This window comes from Vombatus ursinus, unplaced genomic scaffold (genome assembly GCF_900497805.2).
Source record: "Vombatus ursinus unplaced genomic scaffold, bare-nosed wombat genome assembly UNPS02015255.1, whole genome shotgun sequence".
Taxonomy (NCBI): Eukaryota; Metazoa; Chordata; class Mammalia; order Diprotodontia; family Vombatidae; genus Vombatus; species Vombatus ursinus.
Genome location: NW_020955033.1, coordinates 18,217,214 through 18,239,430, shown reverse-complemented (window position 1 = coordinate 18,239,430; position 22,217 = coordinate 18,217,214). Strand labels below are relative to the sequence as shown.

Genomic DNA, 22,217 nt, shown 5'->3' with positions numbered 1-22,217 from the left:
GTCCTTTGGGACTGCTCTGGATCACTATAATGATTAAAGCAGCTAAGTCTTTCACAGCTGAACATTGTTAGAATACTGTTGTTCTATGTACAATGTTCTCCTGGTTTTAATCATTTAACTGTGCATTAGTTCACATAAACCCTCCCAGGTTTTTCTGAAACCACCCCCCTCATTATGTCTTATAGCACAGCTACCTCTCCTGTGAACTATACATATTCAGTGTATGAAACAGGCAACCCTTTCAAGTCCTCTTCCTCTTCATATGGTCTTCTAGAACAGAGGGCCGAGGGGGGGGGGGGTATCTTTCTTCCTCTACTCCATGAACAGAAAATGGAAACTTTCATGAGAAGCACATGGCAAGTGAACTATGCTTGTCCAGGATAGCTTGAGAAGGGAATTTCTGAACTTCTAGTTCCTAGCTGTCTTTCTCTTCTTTTGTGTCCTTTTTTGACCATATTGTCAGACATTAATGATTCTGATAAAAGGTATTTCCAACTTTGTGGATTGTACCTTGTGGTTAATCCTTCTCATTTCTAGCTCCATAATACCTTATCTTCATTTACATGGCCCCCACACCAACTCAGACCCTTGCTACCTCTCAATTGGACTCAACTCTCAATAATCTAACATTATAGTAGTTTCCTAATTGGTCTCCCTGCCTCAAGTCTCTTCCTCTTTCAATTTCCACTCAGTTGTCAAAGTAATGCTCTTAAAGGACATCTTATCATGATATTCCCTTGCTTAATAAGCATCAGTGGATCCCCACTATACAAATCTCTCCATCTTGCATTAAGTCCTTCATAGCTGGTTCTAAATGACCTTTCCCACCTTATTATATAATAACTGCCCCTTACGCACTCTTCCTTCTAGCCAAATTATCCTTCCTGCAGTCCCTCACACATGATACAACATTTTCCATCTCTAAGCTTTCGCACAGACTGTTTCCCATGCCTAGGATGGATTCCTCCTTACCTTTACATCTTAGAAATCCTAGTTTCTTTCAAAGTTTAACTTAATTGTCACCTACTATATGAGGCCTGTCCAGAACCCTCAGCTACCAGTGCCTCCTCCTTAAATTTAGTTTGTGTATTTAGTTTGTGTATACTTGTATGTGTCTGGGTTCTATGCTTTTCCCACCTGCAGAATGTGAGATTCTTGACAGCACAGACTGTGACAATTAAAAGGTTCAAGAAACATAGTTTCTGGGTAATTTAATCACTTTACTAATAGAGCCAAAACATTATTAATAAAAGGATGGTCAATTTGGCCATCTTTCTTAGACCAAAGACAATCATGGTGATGGGCTCACAGTTTATATACTCTTTAAAGAGTAGGTGTTCAATGAGGGGCCGAGAGTGAGATGTCATCCTTGGACAGAGAAACTATCTCTCTATACCCAAGCCAGCCCCAGCCCGGGGAATGTAAACAAAAAGATCTGTCTCCTCTGTTGTCTCCCAAGCTAGAATAGAAAAGAATGGACTTCCCCATCTTAGATTAAATTCCTTATGAGGTTGGGTGGGGTCTGACCAAGATTGAGGAGAATTAATTCCATCTCATTATCAGTAATGTCCTTTAAGAGATCAAAATTTTAAAATCAAGACTTTAGAAGAAGGTATCTGAATCTCCCCAAATTATTGGTTATTGATAATCATTTCTCTCAGACTATCTCACTGTTACCTTTATTTTCCCAAAGACTAGAAAAGTGCCTGGCATATAGAAGGTACTTAATAAATGCTTCTTGTTTGTTTTACTTGAGAGTTCCCAAGAGAATGAGATTGTCAAAAGTTCCTGAGTTTGAGAGTCCAGCATTGGACTCTCAGAAGGTGATTTCCTCATTGGCATACAATATGGAGAAGAAAGAAGACTGTCCAGAAGCTGGAATTTCTTTCTTCTCCATACTGTCACCACATGGCAGGATATTGGGACCATGTCAATCTTCCATGATGTCACTGAGAGTTGTTTGGACACTGCAGGGACAAGGTGAGTGGAAATAATTTGTTTACCATTCCCATAGAATGTTTACCATTCTCAACATGTAGTTACTGTTTCCTAGTAAATCCAATGGGCTATTAGAGTGTTTTAGTTTCAGTGTGTGTCCATGGGCTATGGTGAGCTCTTTCAGTCTTTTCCATTTCCTGTGCTACAGGACATCAAAAGCTGCCCCATACTCAATACCCATATTGTACACTTAGTACCTTTACAGGCAGGAACTCCTGCTACCCACATTTGAAAGCCCTAGAAATGAGCTATACCTAAGCTTTATTTTATATATTGTCCCTGTATGGTGAGGGCACAAACCAAAAGCCTGTGTGGTCAATCCCCCATGATTGAACCAGGTCTGTGGGAACTCATGTTCTTAGGTAACCCTGGACCACACAAAACACTAATCCAAACAAAGGATAAAGGAGATCATAAAAATTAAAATAAATCATCTTGGCTACATAAAATTTAAAAGCCTTTGCATGAATAAAATCAATGAAGACAATTAGAGAAGAAACCATATGGCAGGAAAATCCTTTCATAAAATATCATCAATAAAAGCCTGGTACAAAAAAAATACAAGGAATTGACATAATTATGAGACCAGGAGTCATTGCCCAATAAATTTTCAAAGGATATGGTTGACCCATTGCTCAACAGATAAAAATGATTAAAGGAAATGATTACATTTTCAAAAGAAGAATTATAAACTACAAATGACCACATAAAAACATTGTGCCAAATCACTAATAGTAAGAGAAGGAATAGACATTGGATCTGTATAGGAACATTTTAGGTGAGGAAATTCTATCAATGCATGTCTCCAGCTTCCCTACAAGTCTCTGGGTTGCTTAGACTTCTGAGAGATTAAACCATTGATTTGTCCAGGCTGACAGAACCATTACTGAGAATAGCTCTCTAGTCACTATGTCATGCTACCTCTAGATGGAGAAATATAAAACAACGCTTAGATTTAAGGTTACCTCATGCAAAATGGGCAGAATAAAAAGAGAATAATTAATACAGAAAGAACCGTGAGGAGATAGGCATATTAATGCATTCATGCTGAAGCTATTAAGCATTGTTACCTTCCTAAAATCCATTTTGTTATGACACAAAAAAAAGTGACAACTTTATAGTCTATAATTCAATAATGCCACTCCTGGGCAAATACTTTAAGGAAGTCAAAGACAGAAACAAACCTTCAATACCAATCAAAATATTCAAAGTAGCACCCTTTGTGTTATCAAAGAACTGGAAATAAATTTGATGCCTATCAGGGAATGGAAGAAAAACAACAAAAATTACGCTACATAAATGTAATGTTCCATAAGGAATTACACAAATGAGCAAATAAGTAAGAAATATGGTAAAATTTGTATAGATGGATGCAGAGCAAAATAAGTAGAACCAAGAGAACAATATACACAATGATTGTAACAGTATAAATGAAATGATTACTTAAAGATGGCTGAATTCTTACTAATGGAATACTCTATCAAGATCCCAGAGCAAAAATAATGAAACATACTTCCTTGCCCTTAGGGAGTGGGGGGAAGAGAGGGAAACTGCTGAGCAGAATACTATATACATTGTCAGATAGTCTCTGTACTTGATATTTTTACTGAATTGTTTTTCTTTGTCACAAAGAAGGATCCACTCTAGAAGGCAGTAGGAAATCAGAGAATCCAAGACTTAAGAGCTTAGAATGGGACTTACAAGTCGTCTGCTCTAACCTTCTCATGTCAGAGATGTGGAAATTGAGTCCCTGGGGAGGTTAAGTGACTTGCCCAAAGTCTCACAGTTAATTAGTACTGAACCCTTTGATTCCAGAGCCAGTGTTCTTTCTACTTTTCCAGTGACAGAAGGCAAAGGCCATCAAAAAAACATAAAATATATAATGCTATCCTTACGTGAGAATAAATTATAAGTCAGTTCTTTAGGGGGTGGGTGAGTTTTATCTATTGATTTATGGGTTTGGGGGCAATGCAGTAAGCCTTCATAGAGTTAAGATAAAAGGTTTTGTCGTTCAGTTGTTTCAGTCATGTCTGATTCTTTGTGGATCCATTTGGGGTTTTCTTAGCAAAGATACTGGAGTGGTCTGCCATTTCCTTCTCCAGCTCATTTTACAGATGAAGAAACTGAGGCAAATAGGGTTAAGTGCTTGCCCAGGGTCACACAGCTAGTAAGCGTCCAAGGCTACATTTGAACTCAGGTCTTCCTGACTCCAGATCCAGTGTTTGATCTCACTGCACCACCTAGCTTCCCTAAGATAAAGGGTAGCAGCTAAGTTTACTTGTATAATTAAAAAGAACCACTCATTTGTTATAATTTATGCCAATCCACAAAGTTGTATTGTTAATCTGCCCTAGAAAATCTGGTTAGCATTAAATAATATGCTACAATGGGCATATACTTAAGTTCTAGTCTCTTGAGCAAAAATTTGTGAGAGTGCCCTTTCATCCACTGCTAACTCCATTTGAGGATGATTTCATGCTTCCACACTTGCCACAGCACTGAAATGTAGAGTCCACTTGAGCAGAATGCTCTTATACTACCTGAGAACTTGCACCTGTTTCTCCAAGTAAAAATGCAGTTGCATTTAGTTTGCATTCTACATCAAGAAGGCAGTAACAATTATGTAAAACTACGCCAATACCTGTCCCTAACACAACTGAAGCCTGATAAGCGGAGACCTAGGGTAAGTGCCACTAGAAAAGTGAAAAGAGTCTTTTCAGAGATTCAAAGAACAGTCATACATTTCTCCAAGCAAGAAAATATCACCTAAACAGTTTTTCTCCCACGGGGATAATCATTTAAATATTTAAAATTATGCATAATATTTAGATTATTCTTCATTTTAAAAATGCTCTAATGTTATGGGTTGTGAAACAGACATAATGAGAGGGAAGTACATGGAAATAATCCGTGGAAGAAAACTATTCCCCTTGCTGAATATCTGCAAAGAAAAGGAATGTCTGGAAAAGCTCCAAGAAGCAAGAGAGAAGAGCCAGAAGAAGAACCTTTGTGTACCACTCTCCGCAGCTTAGTACGTGAAAATAAATGATTGTAATTTTTAAAAATGCTTCCGTTTATATGACACTTTCAACTGCTTTCCTCACAACAATCCTGGGAGGTAAGTAGTGAGAAGATGGCAATATGTTATCACTCTAATGCTGCCAACAATGTCATGAGCCCTCATGGCTTTATCCAAATGAGATTATGACCCGATTTCCAGTGCTAAATTAAATGTACCTATAATAATGACTTTCTACGCAGTAGTTGGAATTCCCAGTATGAAGAACAGTAACTCAATTTGGCTACAACAGGGAAGTGAATGAAAAAGGAATAACAGGAAAGAAATCTGGAAAGTTAGGAGGAAGCCATACTAGGAAGGGCTTTAAATGTCTTTTATTAAGACAATAGAGAACCACACAAATTCAGAGCCTTACTGACTAGTGCTTCACGTCAATCACCAAGTATTTATTAAATACTTTGTGCAAAGCACTGTGCTAGATGATGGGGATACAAAGAGAATGAAACAATCCTAATCAAAAGAAATTTAAAGACTGAGAGATAGTTTAAAGATATAGATATTCCTTGCTACAAAGAAAAGTTGAGTTTCAGAAAAGTTGTCTTCAGGAATTTTATATACCAGAACTCCTTCTCCATTGAATCTCACTGTAAAAAAAAAACATTTATCTATCTATCTATCTATCTATATATATGTATCTACATATCTATATATATGTATGTATACATTCTTCAGGATTTTTTTTTGCCTTCAGACATAACATTCCACTAAGAATCTTTTAAATGCACTAAGCAAATCTTTTAAAGGGGGAAAATCAATAATAACAAAATACTAACTAATTTATAACTAAAAATGATACTTAAAATATTGAAACTGAAAAACTAGTCATATAGCACTAGATTGGAAGAGCCCTGCTTATTGACCCACTCATTAAATGACCATGGGTGACAACAGACACCTTGCTCTTTAATTTCCTTATGGAGATGACCACGCGAGATTTTTGTTCCAGTTCAGCTGCTCAGTATTTCACACTTGTTTGTTATTTCTTTTCTACAATAACATTAGGAGTTGAATGATTTTGACCAGTTGTTATACTTAACTATACAAATGTATATTAAAATACATCTAACATTTATTTGGGTTTCAATATGACATCTTGAGAAAATAAATATTAACTGACAAAATCTTAATGTGTTTTCTATAAATTTTGGTGGTTTTGATGAAATTTTGAGTAGGCAGTGAAGGTACTGGCAATACATAAGGTTAAATCTGCCACCACCTTAAAACAAACAATCCCTACCCCCCACTCCCCGGCTAATCACATTTTCAAATGGTCAGACATTCTATGAGTTTTAAAGTATCTCAACTTGGCACATAGTTAGAAATCTCTTATTTCTAGTGAGGGTAACATATATTTCTAGCTGGTTGACTGGCCATCCTTGACTGTTCTTTCTCTTTTGTTTTAGAGCCAAGTATTTGCCACGTCTTCTCCAGTCTACGTTGACCATATCTTCACATCCTGTCCCTTATCTCCACTCCAGATGTCATACCTTAATTCATGCCCTTACTGATCTCACACTTGGATTTATACAACTGTCTCCTAATTCATCTCTATACTTCCAACCTCTCTCTTCTTTAATCTATTTTTCACATGCGTGTTAAAATAATCTTAGAACTTGGGCCTGACCATATGACTCCTTGTTCAAAAATCTCTCTCTGGCTCCTTAGGTTCTCCGGAATGATGTGCAAACTCATCAGTCTGACATTTAAAGCCCTTACTACAATGGTGTTCCTGAAATAGGTATGTTTATTACAAACATATTTTATGCTGTTCCTCTTTATACACTCTATGGCACTGAGAGCAAGCTGTTCTATTAGCTTTTTTGTTGAACTCAGCTTTCCATCTCTAAGTTCTGTACCTTTGCACAGGTTGTCCTCCATCCCTGGAATTCACTGCCTCTCCCTCTCTTTATCTCTTAGAAGAGCTCCTTCCAGCCTCTGCTTGGGTTCTACTTTCCAGGCAAAGTCTTTGTTATCCCGCAATCCTCAAATTATCTTAGAATTAATTACTATACACCTGCCTTATATCTTTCTAGTAGAATATGAGTTCCCTGGGAGCAGGATTGGTTTCATTTTTGCCTTAGTATTCATGGTGCCTTACATAGTTCCTTACAAATAAAAGGTGGTTAATAAATATTTGCTGGACTGAATTCACAGAGATCAATGTAATCAGTGCGTGACACAATTAACAGAAATACCACCTACTCATTTGCACACAGGAAGCACTACCTAATGGGATTAATGACTGGGAAGTGAATACTTCCATGTTTGAAATTTTACTTCTGTAAAATATCTTCTCCAGCAAAGCAGAGGTTATTCATAATGTAGCATAAAATTACATCACTCCCTCTTGCTGATGTCGAGATTTAAAATTAAGGTGAACTGAGGTATAAAGACCTGAGCACATTCAAAAATACCAATAAATTGAATGTATTCTGAACTTTATGTCTCAGTTTACTTTAATTTCGGTCTCAACACCGATATAGATATATTGGTCCCACGGTGTCTGAAACAGTGCCATCCAATCAACAATTGCTTAAAATGTATTTTTTATTAGCTAGTGATGACTGTTTTTCATAGCACTGATCATGTGCAAATGAATGAAAATGGCAGGCAGGACAGCATTACTTCCCTTTATCAAATGTATTATTTGTCACAGCTTTTATCAATCTCTTGACGAAAGACAAGCTAATATATGGACTATTAGTTTAGGAGACTCTATAGTTGAGCCTTTGATGTTTTAATTATGACATATGTTTAACTATCACTGCCTTGAAATCTTTATTACCACCACTACTGTCATAAAAATAAGTATTTGTATAATGGCATTTTAAAAACTCTTAAACCCAATTTAGTCAGCTTGGATTTAACAAGTAAGATTTGATAAAAACAAATGATGTCAAATTTTATTTTGTAATAAGTAACAAAATGATCAAGGTAAAAGTCATATTTTGTGAAACAGAGATCAAAGTGTTTTCCAATTTATTATTTACTGAAACTTTTTTCATTACTATCAATATTGCTATTTTAGTAACTAAGATATTTAATAGGTATTATAAAATGATTCACCTCTATTCTTCTAGTCCATCTTGCAGCAGCTGTACCTGTTTCCATTTCTAGTCTTGACATCCCAGTCTGCTAATTTTATGTTTGTTATTCACTACTCCAGGGTTCCTTACCTCTTTATCTTCTGTTCTTCCTGACCTACCAATCTGTATCATTCCACTACTTGGTGCTCTCGTTCCCAGGCAGCTAAGCATCACAAGACACTGTCATAAAATCAAGCTGATTTCATCCACTATAAATGTATGCTGTATAATCTTAAATGTGCCTTGCCTAGTGCTCGATAATCCTTCTACTCGTTTGACTACCCTATACTCCCATTCCTTATACTAAATATTCTGAACCTTATTTATTGCCTTGTCTCATATTCTTAACTAAATCCTTAGCTCCCCACATTTAAAGCTGATGACTTAGCTTCCTATTTTGATGAGAAAAAAATAGAACCACCACAAGCTTTATCACCTCTGCCTCCTTTATTTCTCAAAACTTACAGGACTGAAGATTTAGAACTAAAAGGAAACTCAGGGGTCACATGATCATGAATTTAGAGTTAGAAGGGACCTCAGAGATCATATACAACCTCTTCATTTTATCAATGAGGAAACTGAGGCCCAGAAAGGTGAAGTGATTTGCCCAGGATCGATCACATAACTGTTAAGTAACTGAGGCAGGATTCCAATTCATGCGTTCCTCATTCTAAGGCCATTGATCTATGCACTGAGTCTGCTACTCTTAACTTTTTAGTATTATCAAGTATGCTGTCCTCTTTCTTTCTAGTCAGAAAAGAAAAAGTGTCTATTCCTCCTCTCTTGCCACCAACGCTCATCCCTCTGTTTAGACCTTTGATCTCATTTTATCCCACCTCCTCAGGGACCCTGGGTCAACCATCACCCTGTCACCCCCTCATGCATCTTCAAACTCTTCCTTTCCACCAACTCCTTCCATGTTCCTACAAATATAAATATTTCCCAATGCTTGAAAAGGGGGAAAAAAAACTTTCTTTGACTTTTCAGTTCCATCAAACTACTATCCCATCCTTCCCCCACCTTTGCTATCAATTTTAAAAAAGTTGTCTATAGCCAATACTTGTGCTTGCCCTCATTATCAGCTCCTTGCATCCTATCTTTAATTACACTAATATTCAACTGAAATATCTCTCAAAGGTTAGCAGTGACCTTCTTAATCACCAAGCCCAGTGGCACATGTTTCAGTCATCTAATGTGACCTTACGATATTGCTGATCATCACTTCCTATTTGTATATTCTTTTCTCCTTTGGCTTTATGAACACAATTTTCCTTCTATTCCTCTGCTTCTCTTTTTCTATGAGATCTCTTTCCTATCCCTTTAAGATGGGTGTTCCCCAAGATTCTGTCCTTGGTCCTTGTCTCTTTTTTCCCTACCTTTGGCAAGTACGTTAATTTACATGGCTCTAACTAGCCTATATCCAAATGACTACATATCCAACCCTAGTTCTGCCTTCTTGGGACATCCAGAACAAGTATAAACCTTCTTTCATAGGACAGGTGATTATTCAAACCTATGGAACCATTACTGATCCTAGCATATCACTTTCCTTACCAACTATCTAGACCATCAGGATAACTTTCTAATAGGGCAATACTTTCCCTCACCCCTAACTCCCTTTTTTATAAGACTGCCAAACTAATTTTTCTTACTCATTGATTTAGTAATGGCTCTCCCCAGTCTTCAAATCTTTATTAGTTCCCTACTGCCTATTGAATAAACCTAAGATAGTTAATTGGGTCCATGAAAGCATGATATTATATGAAACAATGCCTTAAGGGAAAATTCATTCCATAGAAACATGGGACTTAGGAGGTCAGCAGAACGACACAACAGGGTTTCGAATTGCTGTGGTGGGATATGGTTTATTTGTAATGTGTTAATGATGTTTTGAGATTGCAAAAAGACGCTGGTGTGGGAAATATGATATGGTGTATGCCTGTAAAGTAGAAACACACACAAGTCCTTCACATCCTAATCCTTTCCTATTTTTCCAGTCTATTTACATTTGCCCCCTTTACATAGTCTCCAATCCAGCTACACTGACTTCCTTGTTATTCCTCACACATGACACTCCCTAACTCCAACTCTGTGTTTTTTCAGTTGTAGTCTCTCAGATCTAGAATACTCTCCCTCCTCATTTCAGCCTTCTGACCTCCTTCAAGACAGCTTGAGTCACAACTCCTGCAAGAGGTAACTCTGAGTTCTCCTCTGCTCCTTGCCCCATGATAGGATGTTTTTTCTGGATGGCCTTGTACACAGAATATTATTTGTGTATAGTCTTCCACTTTAAAATGGAAGCTCCTTGAGTGACAAGTATGTACAAACAAGATATACAGAGGATAAACTGAGGCTTGTCTCAGAAGGAAGTTACTTAGATTGAGGAAAATTTGGTAAGCTTTAACTATGGAGAAATTGACATTACCTTAAATAAGATATGGCCTGCGAAGGGACATTACACCCTGGAAAAATTGCATTGCTCTGGAAACTTCTAAGATACAAACTGAGATTCAAGTTTCTATCCAAATGATTATCCTATGGATACTCCGCAGAAACAAAGCCTACTTTCAAAGCAATAGTATCTATCATAGCTTGGGCCTACTAGATTGGTTGCTTCTGTTGAGTCTGATAGACAAGCATCAGAACCTGCAGTTGCAGGCCTAGAGCCAGCTAAGGTTGTGTCGGAACTTGCCTTCATTCTCTTAAAATCTAAGAAGTTATTGGAAAAACAACAGTTTTAGTCTCTGTAGGCAAACCTAATGTCTCCACAAATAACAGCTCTTAAGGCTCACCCCAAACTCAAAGAGACCTTTATAGATGGTGTCTTTGGTCCTGCAAAGTGAGAGTTCAAAGGTTTAGAAAGCACTAGACTAAGGTCCAGTCACTAAGAAGATCTTGCCATAAGAGGCCACTGTCATTTAAAGTTTCAGTGGATCAAGAGAAACAAAGACACGTTTTTTCTACTTTAGGAGGTACTGGGTATGCCTTGGATGTTTTAAAAAGTCCAGCTGGGGAAAATTTCAATGATCTGGAGGCACTGGAGGCTTTAGAGATAAAGACATTTACTGAAAGTTCCTGAGAAGAATTCTATATAAGTAGGTGCTCATGTGCCCTGAAACTGACCACCCATATACATTAAAAATCTACTTTAGTATGGTTACAAAATAACATAGGCATTGCTACTACTATTCTATGACATCAACATTGAAAATGGATATGATTGTATCAGGAAAACTAAGAAAGTTCTCTTCAAAAGTAACGTATTAAATCATACCCAGTTAGACAGCAGAGATTAATGAACCCACCTGAGAATTAAAGTGCTCACCGAACCCAAGTGTCACATTGGCACCAAAGAGAAAAAAAATGTTTTCTATAACTTGACCTTTTTTTTTTAAAAAACTTATTAAAAGTAATAGAGACAGAAAATGGCAAGTTAGACCCCATTCAACATCTGATTAACTCCTTTACTTTGTAATGTATTAAAACATATTGTACTCAAATCTCTTTCTCCTAACAATTCTAAGAGACAGAAATACATAAAGTCCATTTAGGGAAAAGAAAAGAAAGTGAGTTTAAATTCAGTTAGAAACTAATATTTCCTGATATATGCCCTGTTTCATTCAAGCATGAGAAAGGAAAAACCAAATCCATAAATGAAGAAAAACTGACAGAATGGAATAAAAACTACCAAGTATAATTTAAAATGAATGAAACCACACATATTGAAACTGATAAAAAAGATACCTTACTAAGAAATGGAAACCTGAACAAGAAGAAAGGTACCTCTTCTCTACTTCAGTGGTTAACACAGAATATATCCTATACTGCGTAAAAGAGTCAAATTTTTCATTTTATCAGGCAGAAACTTTTTTCCCTCACTGACGCTTAAAATTGTTTGCTGGCAAGCACAAAAATGACTATGTGTGTATCTTGGCATTGGTGATGCCTCATTTTAAATATGTGGCAATAGCTCAATGAGTGAGGTTTGAAAACTGTAACTATGAAATGACCCTGAGTTACAAAATAAGCTGGTGGTTTAAATTCTGGCTAAGATGAAACCACTTCATTGGCTTGTAATGCTGAACTAAAAACAAAACAAAACAAAACAAACAAAAAAAAAGAAATCAAAGGATAACAGAATAAGTTCACTCACTTTTGAGAGTCTCTTGTCCTGGTGATACCTTTTATTCGGCTGAATTTTTTAAATGATATCAATGACTTCCACAAGACTATTTAGGATTACAAAGGAAGTTTGGGTTTGGGTGATAAAAAAAAAAATAAGAACAAAAAACTTGTTTTTTCTTCATCTGCAAATACCAAATCTATTACCCTTTGGAGCATTATCTTACTTCTATTTTGAACTTTTTCAGTCTATTTGCTATGCTTCAAAATATAGGGGAAAGTAAAGTCAGAAGACCTAGGATCAAATCCTACATCAACTTGTATGACCTTAGGCAAGTCATTTTCAGCTTTATAGGCCATGGCTTCCCCATTTGGAAAATGAGAGGGACTGGTCCAGCTGGCGTCTAAGGTCCTTTCCAGCTCCAGAGTTATCATCCTTTGCCTATTTCCAACCCAATTTGTACTTTATTTGCAATATAAAGTTGCTCTGATGTAAACAATACTGCCCCAAAAAACTCCTGTGATTATGAAACTCTCATTATGGGGAATCTGCTAAAATCCTATGTGAGTACTAAAAATAAAAGTTACAGAATAACTTTCGAATGTTGTATAGACAAGTTACAGTGTTATTTCAGAATATAGTATAGACAAAAAGATCTTAAAATTAAAAAAAAAATCAAATAACGCCTAGATTAGAGAAGAGAACTGAATGGAAGTGAGTGCTGAGTGAAGACATGCACTAGAAAAGACGTCACAGAAAAATTAATTATACCATAAAGAATTTTAGGAGGGCAGGAGCAGAAAGAAATAAAGGCAAAAGAAAGTATTTTTCTGCACCAACAAAAAAGATTCCAAGCTTCTCTCTGAAATAAAATCCTATCTTTATAACCCTAAGTTTCTTCTACTAATGCTATATGTACATGATTCACGAAATGAGGATATTAATCAACAAATGGGGAAGAATAAAGATAGATTACAACCAAATGTACATACCCTGGGAAAATAAAAGGGTAGACAAATGTCTAAAAATCTGAAAATAAGTTACTTTTCTTAACAAAAGGATATTAATACATAATGTATCTTTCGTAAGTACACAAAATAAAGATAACATATATTAGCTAGATCCCATCAGATTAAAACTATCTGTTTTTTATGAGAGATTGCAATCCAGACCTATGATTCTACTGCTATTAAGTACTGCTAGTGTGGAGACACCTCTGGAAATTCAGATCAGTAATTTTTCTTTAACATACATTACGAGAGTTGCTGGGGTCACTAGAAGTTAAGCATGGTGCTTATGGCCTCACAGCCAGTATGCGTCAGAGCCAGGACCTGAAGCCATATCTTCTTGACTATAAGATGCCATAGTGCTTCTCATATCCTATCTGACGATTCAAACAGGGAAGGAAAGTCTTCCTGTTTATGAAAATCTAATATATTTTATACATACATACAACCTATTCTCCCATATACAAAGACACTCAAGATAAAAATGTGTTTTAACAGACAGATCTCTCACAGTCGTACTCTGATAATTTTAAAAATGTTATTACTATCTTTTATTTTTGTCATATTCAATTTATACTATATTTCCCCTTCACTTCCAGAGAGTCATTTCTTACAATAAAGAAAAAAAAACAAACAAAAGAAAAGAAAATCCCAAACTTTCAGCAAATCTGATGATTCTCTTAATCCAGCCCAAGATCTCATTAACTTTTTTGGTTCTCATCACAGTGCTGACTCATACCGAATTTGCAGTCCACTTAAAACTACCAGATCTTTTTTTTAGACCAACTGCTATCTAACTTGTGCCTAACACATATTATATTTGAGGAGCTGTTTTTTTTTTTTTTATACCTTAGTGTAAGACTTTACATCTATCCCCATTGAATTTCATGTGATTCAACCCAATTCTCTAACCTGTCAAGATACTTTTGGATCCTGACTTGGCACCTAGTAGGTTAGCTACCTGTACCAGCTTTATGTCATCCCCAAATTTGATAAGCATACCATCCACATCTTTATCCAAATAACTGATAAAAATGTTTACACTACCTGGGCTAAAAAACAGGATGCCTCTTGACATGCTGACTTTAAACCACTAACTATTACTCTCTGAGTCCTGCCAGTCCAACATTCCAGATTTAATTGGATTACTGTCTCGTCCATATCTCTTCACATTCTCCCCAAGAATAGCAAGAGATGTGTTAGTAATAGCTTTGATAAAAGCCAGAGAAAATTAATCTACAGCACTCCCTTCATCTATTAACTTCGTAATCTTGTCAAAAAGGAAAATGGAATTAGTCTGAAATGCACTATTCTTGACGAAGTCAGGCTGGATCACTTTTAATCACCATTTTCTTTTCTATATATTCACCAACCATCTCCTCAATGATCTGTTGTAGAATTTTCCCTAGAAACCAAAGTCAACCTTTATCATCTAGAATGTGTAGTTTGTATTCTCCCTTTTTTTTTTTTGTTAGAATTAGGACATCTGATTTTCTCCAATTCTTTGGTATCCTTCTGTAATCCTTTATTACCAACAGCCTACTGGAAATCTCCTCTTGGATGATTAATAAGTTATCTCAAATTCAACATATCTAAAATAAAATTCATTGTATTTTCCCTCAAACCCATCACCCATTATCCAACCTTTCTCGCATTTACTGATGGCCATACTCACCACACTTCTTAAGATCCCAGTCTGAAACTTCTCTAGAATTATTCTTAAGATTTCCCTCTCTCACAACCTCCATAACCAATCAGTTGCCAAATATTGTCAATCCTCTACAATATCTCTTCTATCTGTCACTTGCTTTCTAAATACTCATAAAGCCTTTCCCTTGGTTCAGGCCCTTATCATCTCTCAAATGGCCTATTAAAATAGCCTATTGATTGGTTGTCCTGCCTTTAGTTTTGTTCCTCCTCCAATTTATCCTGAGAAACTGATGTTCCGATAGTACAACTACATGGAGAAAGGACAGGAGAGACTTGAGGCAGGAAGACCAATTAGAAGGCTATTACAACAGCCCAGGAAAGAGGTGAGGGGTCTCTATGGTCATTCTCTTTCCCAAAATTAATTTGTATTACTCTGAATGCACTTTTTACTCACTATATATTTCCTATTTATCTTGTACACAGCTTATTTGTACATTGCTTGCGTGTTGTCTTCGCTGTAAGACAGTGAGCTCCTCAAGAGCAGGTACCTTCTTTTACCTTTTTTTGTATTCCCCAGCACTTACCACAGTGGCTGGCACATAGTAGGCACTTAATAAATGTTTACTGGCTGACTTTGTATGGTCCAGAAGAAACAAAGCATTCTATTAGGGCAGGGACTTCTTTGTCAAGTCAAGTCAATAAGCAGTTATTAAGTTTCTACTATGTGCCTGGCAGTGTGTTAAACCTGGGGACATAAACAAAGCTTTGTGATTGTCTTTATATCCCTAGTGTTTAGCAGGGTCTTACACATAGTAGATTCTTAGTAAATATTTATTGAATTAAATTGGATTGAAATATAGTTAGAACATAATTATTCAAATTGGACTTAGCCTAATATATCATGATTTCCTGTGCATTTAGAAATTGTTGATGCCTATGTATGGATAAGAACACTGATGTCCTTCTCTGACATGGCAATAATTTAAATGAAACATACAATCATGCCAAAATAAAGACAAATCATGCGTTTAAGATGGATGAAGTCAATTCACAGACTGATATAAAGGAAATTTTAGGATGCTCTTGAATTTTGTAATCATTTCCCACATCTCTAATGATGCATGATGAAAACTATATGATGTCATTATATTTTAAAGTATAGTATGCTTCTCACCTGGTCTTCTTCTCCACCACCTTCCTCATCATACTTCAAAATATTGTCTCTTACATCATCTTCTGGGTCTATCAAAAGCTGTTTGGCTTGGCGTTCCTTATCGCGACGTTTCATCCATACAACAAACATTAATACCAGAACTAGTAGGAAAATGGAGGAAAAATATAATAGGACTATCATTTCTAGATCTAAAAAACTTTTATCAGGTTTTTAAGACAAATTTTTTTTAGTAATACCCATATTCCTTAATTAATTTAATGCTCACAGCCAACTATGAGTCAAGCAGGTCAAGCAGTCCTCATTTTATAGCTGAGGAAACAACAATTCAATGAAATTAAGTGAATTGCCCACAGCCACATGTCTAGAGAAGCCAGAAGAACTTAGATCTTTCCTCTGTACCATATTGCCTTTCCTTTTCAAATCTAATTTACAAATTTCAATTAGTTGACTTGAAAATAATTAGTTCACATGCTGGAATACCTTTAGGACTATCACAATTCATACTTCGTATTATTTCATGCCAGGTCAAGGACCTGGGGTTGATGTTACATAAAATCAGTTCCAGTGTACTTTTCATTTTAGCTCACTAAAAATCACTGATTAAAATTCTCCCCTAAATTGATCTCACACCTTGTGTCACAATCCATCCTGTGTCTAAGCTTTTATTTTAAGCTAAAGCCTATGCGTTCACATTTCAGTTGAAAACGAAATCTCTCCCTGACTCTACATCTAGGAACAAGCCTTTCTAAAAAACCTAAGGAGATCATTTTACATCCTGAAGAAAAAAATTTAATGACCACTATTTTAGCACATTTTTACTATTGGTCATAAAAATAAATATCTTTCTTTTAAAGCCAGATACATGATTTCATTTGGCATTGTTCTGTTGGTAAATCTAATGTGAATGGATTATGAGTACAGCACAGAGGTTTCAAATTATAGCCAAGAGTGTAGGACATACAAGCCTCTCCCTGCCACCCCCCATATAGCAACTGCTTGGGAAAAAGGGACGAAATGTAAAATTACCAGACCACTTGTAAATGGAGAACACATAAAGGAAATAGCTGACATTTTCAAAAAGTGATTGGTGCATAACATGTTCACACAATAAACCAAGTCCCACTACAACTCTACAATAAAACACAGAGCCTAGGCAATTTATTTTTTTAAACCTCCATACTTAGAAGTGGCGCCAAAAGTACCTTCCAATGACTAATTTCCTGCATTCCACTGAACCGATGACTGCAAAGTGACTGTAAAAAGGCACTCTTTTAACCTAATTTCATTATAAAGACAGGCACTTAGTTGAACCATGTTATATTTTCTATTATCAATTTTAATAGGGGTGTGTGTGTGTGTGTGTATACATAAGTGTGTGTATATATGCACATATATAGACATATACACAAAATGTATATATGGGAAAAAAATTCTTTTATCAAGCACTTTAGAAACACACTTTGGTCTTTTTATAATTGGTTCAGGTTGTTTATTGATTTTTATGTGAAGGAAAGCAAATGGAAGTAACATACCCATTTTCTTAAATTATAAAATAAATGCTGTAATATTCAACCCATAATATAAGTGCTAAAAAGTTAGGGATGTTCAACACGAGAGAGAGAGAGAGAGAGAGAGAGAGAGAGAGAGAGAGAGTGTGTGTGTGTGTGTGTGTGTGTGTGTGTGTGTGTGTGTGTCACATAAAAATTTCAGCAGCGAGCACTTTGGTACAAAAATTTTAGACAGTTCTGAAAATTTTAACATTCTTTTTCAAATTTAGACCTCACTCTCTCAGATGTGATGGCAGAGAAAATGTTCAGGGAACTGGAACAGGTATTTTTGAATGAAACAATCTTTTGCCAGATAACTTTTAAAATCATAGTTGTTTTTGTAATTAAAAATCCTTATTTTTGATGTAGAGCTATGCACTTTAAGAGTTATATACTTACTGAGTAAGATGATGATACAAAGTAGAATCGCAATAATAGCACCTGTTCCAAGTCCAGCACCCACGATTCGATCAACATCAGTACAATCTCCATTCGAGTCACACTGGCAAACTTTCACTCGAAGAACAGAAGTGTTAGATTTGGGAGGATTTCCTGAATCAGTGATTATTATTGGAACTTCATAGATACCAGCCTCAAGAAATTTTATTTTTAAATTGAGTTGAGCAAAATCACCTATTTTAAAAAGAAAAAAATGTTATGAATTTAATGTACTATATGTACAAAAAAAAAAAAAAGATTCCATGATCTATGTTAAGCAAAGCTAAATTTATACAAAGATTGATTACGGCCCTGAAGGTAGTAGGATTATTTTTCTTTCCATTTTTGGTTTCCTAAAAATATACCAGTAGTACTTTCTTTGAAGGTATTTTGAAACATTATCTTACATCATATGGGCCATCACTGGCACAAACTCATTCCCTAGTGCCCAGACTTCTAACTTTCATCTTTTCCTTATTGAGTTAGACTAGTTCTCCCCAGAACTTTACTGGAAGCATTTTCATCTTGGTAACACCTAGTAGAGATTATGTTCCATGGCTATAGTCTTTGAGATACCACAGTCCCTGAGAGCAGTCTTGACTTATTTTAAACCTGACATGTTGGTTAAGATATTTTTAATCACAGAAGATTTAAGGACAAAATAAAGATCTTTCTGTTCTAAGAACCTCTTATCCACATACATATACATCCAAGCAATTAACTAGCTTTTACCATTAAGCCGAGTGATGGTCCAATTCCTCTTGATGCTTGGTGGAGACAAAGGAAGATCAAAAGCGAATGGTCCAGCATTTGGATCAATGTCATAATCAAGTGCTGTGATGTTAATTGAATTGGGGTCTGGAGTTTCACAGGTCTCTGCCTCCTGAGGTAACACTTGGGGAGCATTGTCATTAATGTCAAGTAAATAAATTTGCAATGTGCCAGTTCCACTCATGGGAGGAATTCCTTGGAGAGGAAATAAAGATAAAACAATTTAATGATGATAATAATAATGATAAAAACCAAACTGTGGATAAATCTTGCAACTACTATGAAGCACTTAAAACCTTTAGTTTCTTGTCCTTATAACTATGCAGCCTTTCGAAAACTCCCATGCCCAGGTACCTGGGCTGGATGCTATAGGGCACTTGGTCTCTTGCTCGTCTCATTCAGGACTGAGCTCTCCCTGCTGTTCTGGAATATAATGTGGCCGTTACTACCAACAATGCACTGTGGCCTCATGCAATCACTGCATCCTACTCCATTCTATGCAGTATCTAGCATGTTTCTAGAATTACGTGAAGATGTAGTGAGGAACAGAAAAGGAGGTAAACAATTGACTCCTGCCAAGGCAAGACACAGCTGCATAAAACCAATAAGAGTTCATTTTTAAAAACAAAATGTAAAACTTTCCCCAATCTCGCCTGTGCCCCCTCAGCTGAAGTCATTTCCTCCCTCATTAAATTTTCCTACAGTTCTCCTTTGCTCCTATAACACTCTACCATGTATTATACTTTATTTTTTTTTTTTGAGGGTAGAGTGTGCTTTTGTTGCTGGTTGTTTTTTCAGCTTAGTATCATTATGGTTTAGAGGAATGTCAATGGGGTTTAAGGATGACTGAATCAAAGTATGAACTAGTTTAGAACAGATTAAAGAATCAGATATCTTAATATAGGGAAGTACCTCAAAAAACTTATCTGGTCCAGGGTCCTGCCTTCAGGCAGGATGTATGACTGACCCATGTCTATAGAGTTGGTAAGCAGCTAAGGAAGTTAAAGAGGTGAAGTTCCATATATAGTTTAAATGAATCAGATGATTATTGTTGGCGGGGGTTGATTTGAGAACACTTTCATGGAGAGGATAAATTGCCCTGAGAAACAAAGGATCTGAACCAAATGCCAGAAGACAGCCACTGCGTATGACAATAACTAGCATGAATAGAAAAGGAAATAAATGACCTCTCAGGTGGACAGCATGTTTTAGCAACCTGTCCAACTGAAGCAAAGATGGGTTGATAAAGTGTGAAAGAAAACAGTGAAGTCAGCTGACAAATGCATTTATCACAGAATCAATGTGACAAGCTGGAAGCTACTTTAGCCACCACCTAATCCAGATCATACGTGAAAGGTATCCTCCCTCTCACACACCTAACGAGTCTATCCAGCCTTGGCTCTAAGGACTCCAAGGAGAGGGAAATCACCACCTTCTACTCGGGGGCCCGCTCCAACTGCTAGCAAGATTTTACTGGCATCAAGCAGAAATGTGCCTCTGTGACTTTCACTATGGCTCCTGGCTCTGATCTCTGGGACCAATGAGATAAAAACAAAACACACAAACAAACAAACAAAAAGGACACCCACTCAAAAACACCAAACCTAATCCCTCTTTCACATACCAGCCCTTCAAATATGTGAAAGACACAACTATTATGTTACCTTCAGAGTCTCTTCTTCCCCACACTTAAGCATCTCCACTTCCTTCAGCCCAACCAATCCTCATACATCATGAACTCGAGGCATTTGGCATCCTATCCTCACCACCCTGCTCTGGCATTCTCCACTTCATTGTCCTTCTTAAACCATGGCATCCAGAACTGAGCTCCAGAAGTCTGATGATGGTACTCACTATGGGACCATCAGCTTTTTATTTCTAGGTTGAAGAATTTTAAGCCATTCTATCTTACCTATACCACACAGAGTGTTGGTTAGAACTGAGAGCTTGGTGGATGAATAATCCATCCAGAAATTTTTTTTTTGGAGCACACACAAACTTTTAGGATGTTTTAAATCTTATACACACAGGGAGATAGATACTCAATAAATATAATTATCAATAATAATAATGTAAATTCAAAACTTATACATACAACATACATACATACATATATAATATCCCAAAAGTCTAAGTGCACTTTTATGCTTCAGAAGCTTAAAATTGCACTAAGACTTTTGAGATATTCTACTTGTACGTATATATGTATATGTACATATGTGTATGTGTGTATGTACATATACACATGTGTACACACATACACAAATATATAATAGAATCACACACACATACACATAAACAAACATTAGAAACTGAGTGAGGTCTTGAGGCATCCTTTTCTCAGTGAAACATGACTTCCAGCATACGGAGTTTATAATTCTAATGCATGGATACTGTGGTTGCTGGTGGATTTTTTTGGGGGGGGAGGGGAGGGTATATCCTAAGCGGTTTCATGATTTTAAAAATCAAAACTCCAACCTTTATAACATACATGCATAGTTCTACAAATCCATGGAAAGTACTGTGTGCATGTACTTTAAATACACATGTGTGTATTTATGTATACACATGTGGGTATATACCCCCCTTGTGTGTAACATGTGGGTATATAAACACACATAGAAAGAGTGAGAAAGATGTACATAAAAGAGCCTTAAAAGTTGAAAAAAAATTCACTTACCTTTTGTGTCTGACCATCTTATTTCAATTAACCACATACAACCATGAACTCATAAGAGAGAAAAAATAAAACAATGTCCCGAGCAGCCAAATTAAGGCATACATTTCTGAACCTACACATATACCCCCATAATCCCTCTATATAAATATATCTGAAGATCTACAGTTTTTAGTTCCAAAGAGGACAGAAAGCGATCTCTTACTCATAGATAATATAAAACAAGGGTAGACACTTCCTTTGCTGACTAGCACATGGATTCCCTCTTGACAAGCCATGGCAGAAACTTCCAATTGAAGTTGTCACTGAAACTTATTTTTGAACACCAACTTATATGGCAGCAGGGCCAAGAAATATCAGTTACACTGGATCTATCATCAAGGAGATTTGCTATAAAAAGTAATCTATCTGAAATGTATTACACATTCCTAAGGAGAGTTCCTGGAAATGGTTCTTCCTGAAAGTTATGGTGGGATCGTTTTTTATAACTGTGCATAGACTGATAGAGTTTAAGAGAAACAGATTTTTTTAAATCATGGAACTCCAATCTTTCCAGTTTTTAAAACCTGAGGTTTACTGTTGTGGTGGTGGTTGTCCCTTGTTTTCAAATGGCTCTGCAGAGTACAATTCTGCAATGATTAAACTGTCAGGAACAAATATATTATCA

At 36.3% G+C, this 22,217-nt stretch overlaps 1 protein-coding gene across 1 annotated transcript in view; it reads right to left on the bottom strand.

Moving 5' to 3' along the window:
• LOC114031933 (cadherin-2) overlaps positions 1-22,217 on the bottom strand; it is a 251,301-nt gene that overhangs the window by 21,980 nt on the left and 207,104 nt on the right. The window contains exons 12-14 of the mRNA XM_027847151.1: positions 18,835-19,068; positions 18,064-18,297; positions 16,118-16,257 (exon numbers count right to left, since the gene is read on the bottom strand). Of these exons, the coding sequence (XP_027702952.1) occupies positions 16,118-16,257; positions 18,064-18,297; positions 18,835-19,068 (608 nt within the window). The remainder of the gene's footprint in view (positions 1-16,117; positions 16,258-18,063; positions 18,298-18,834; positions 19,069-22,217) is intronic.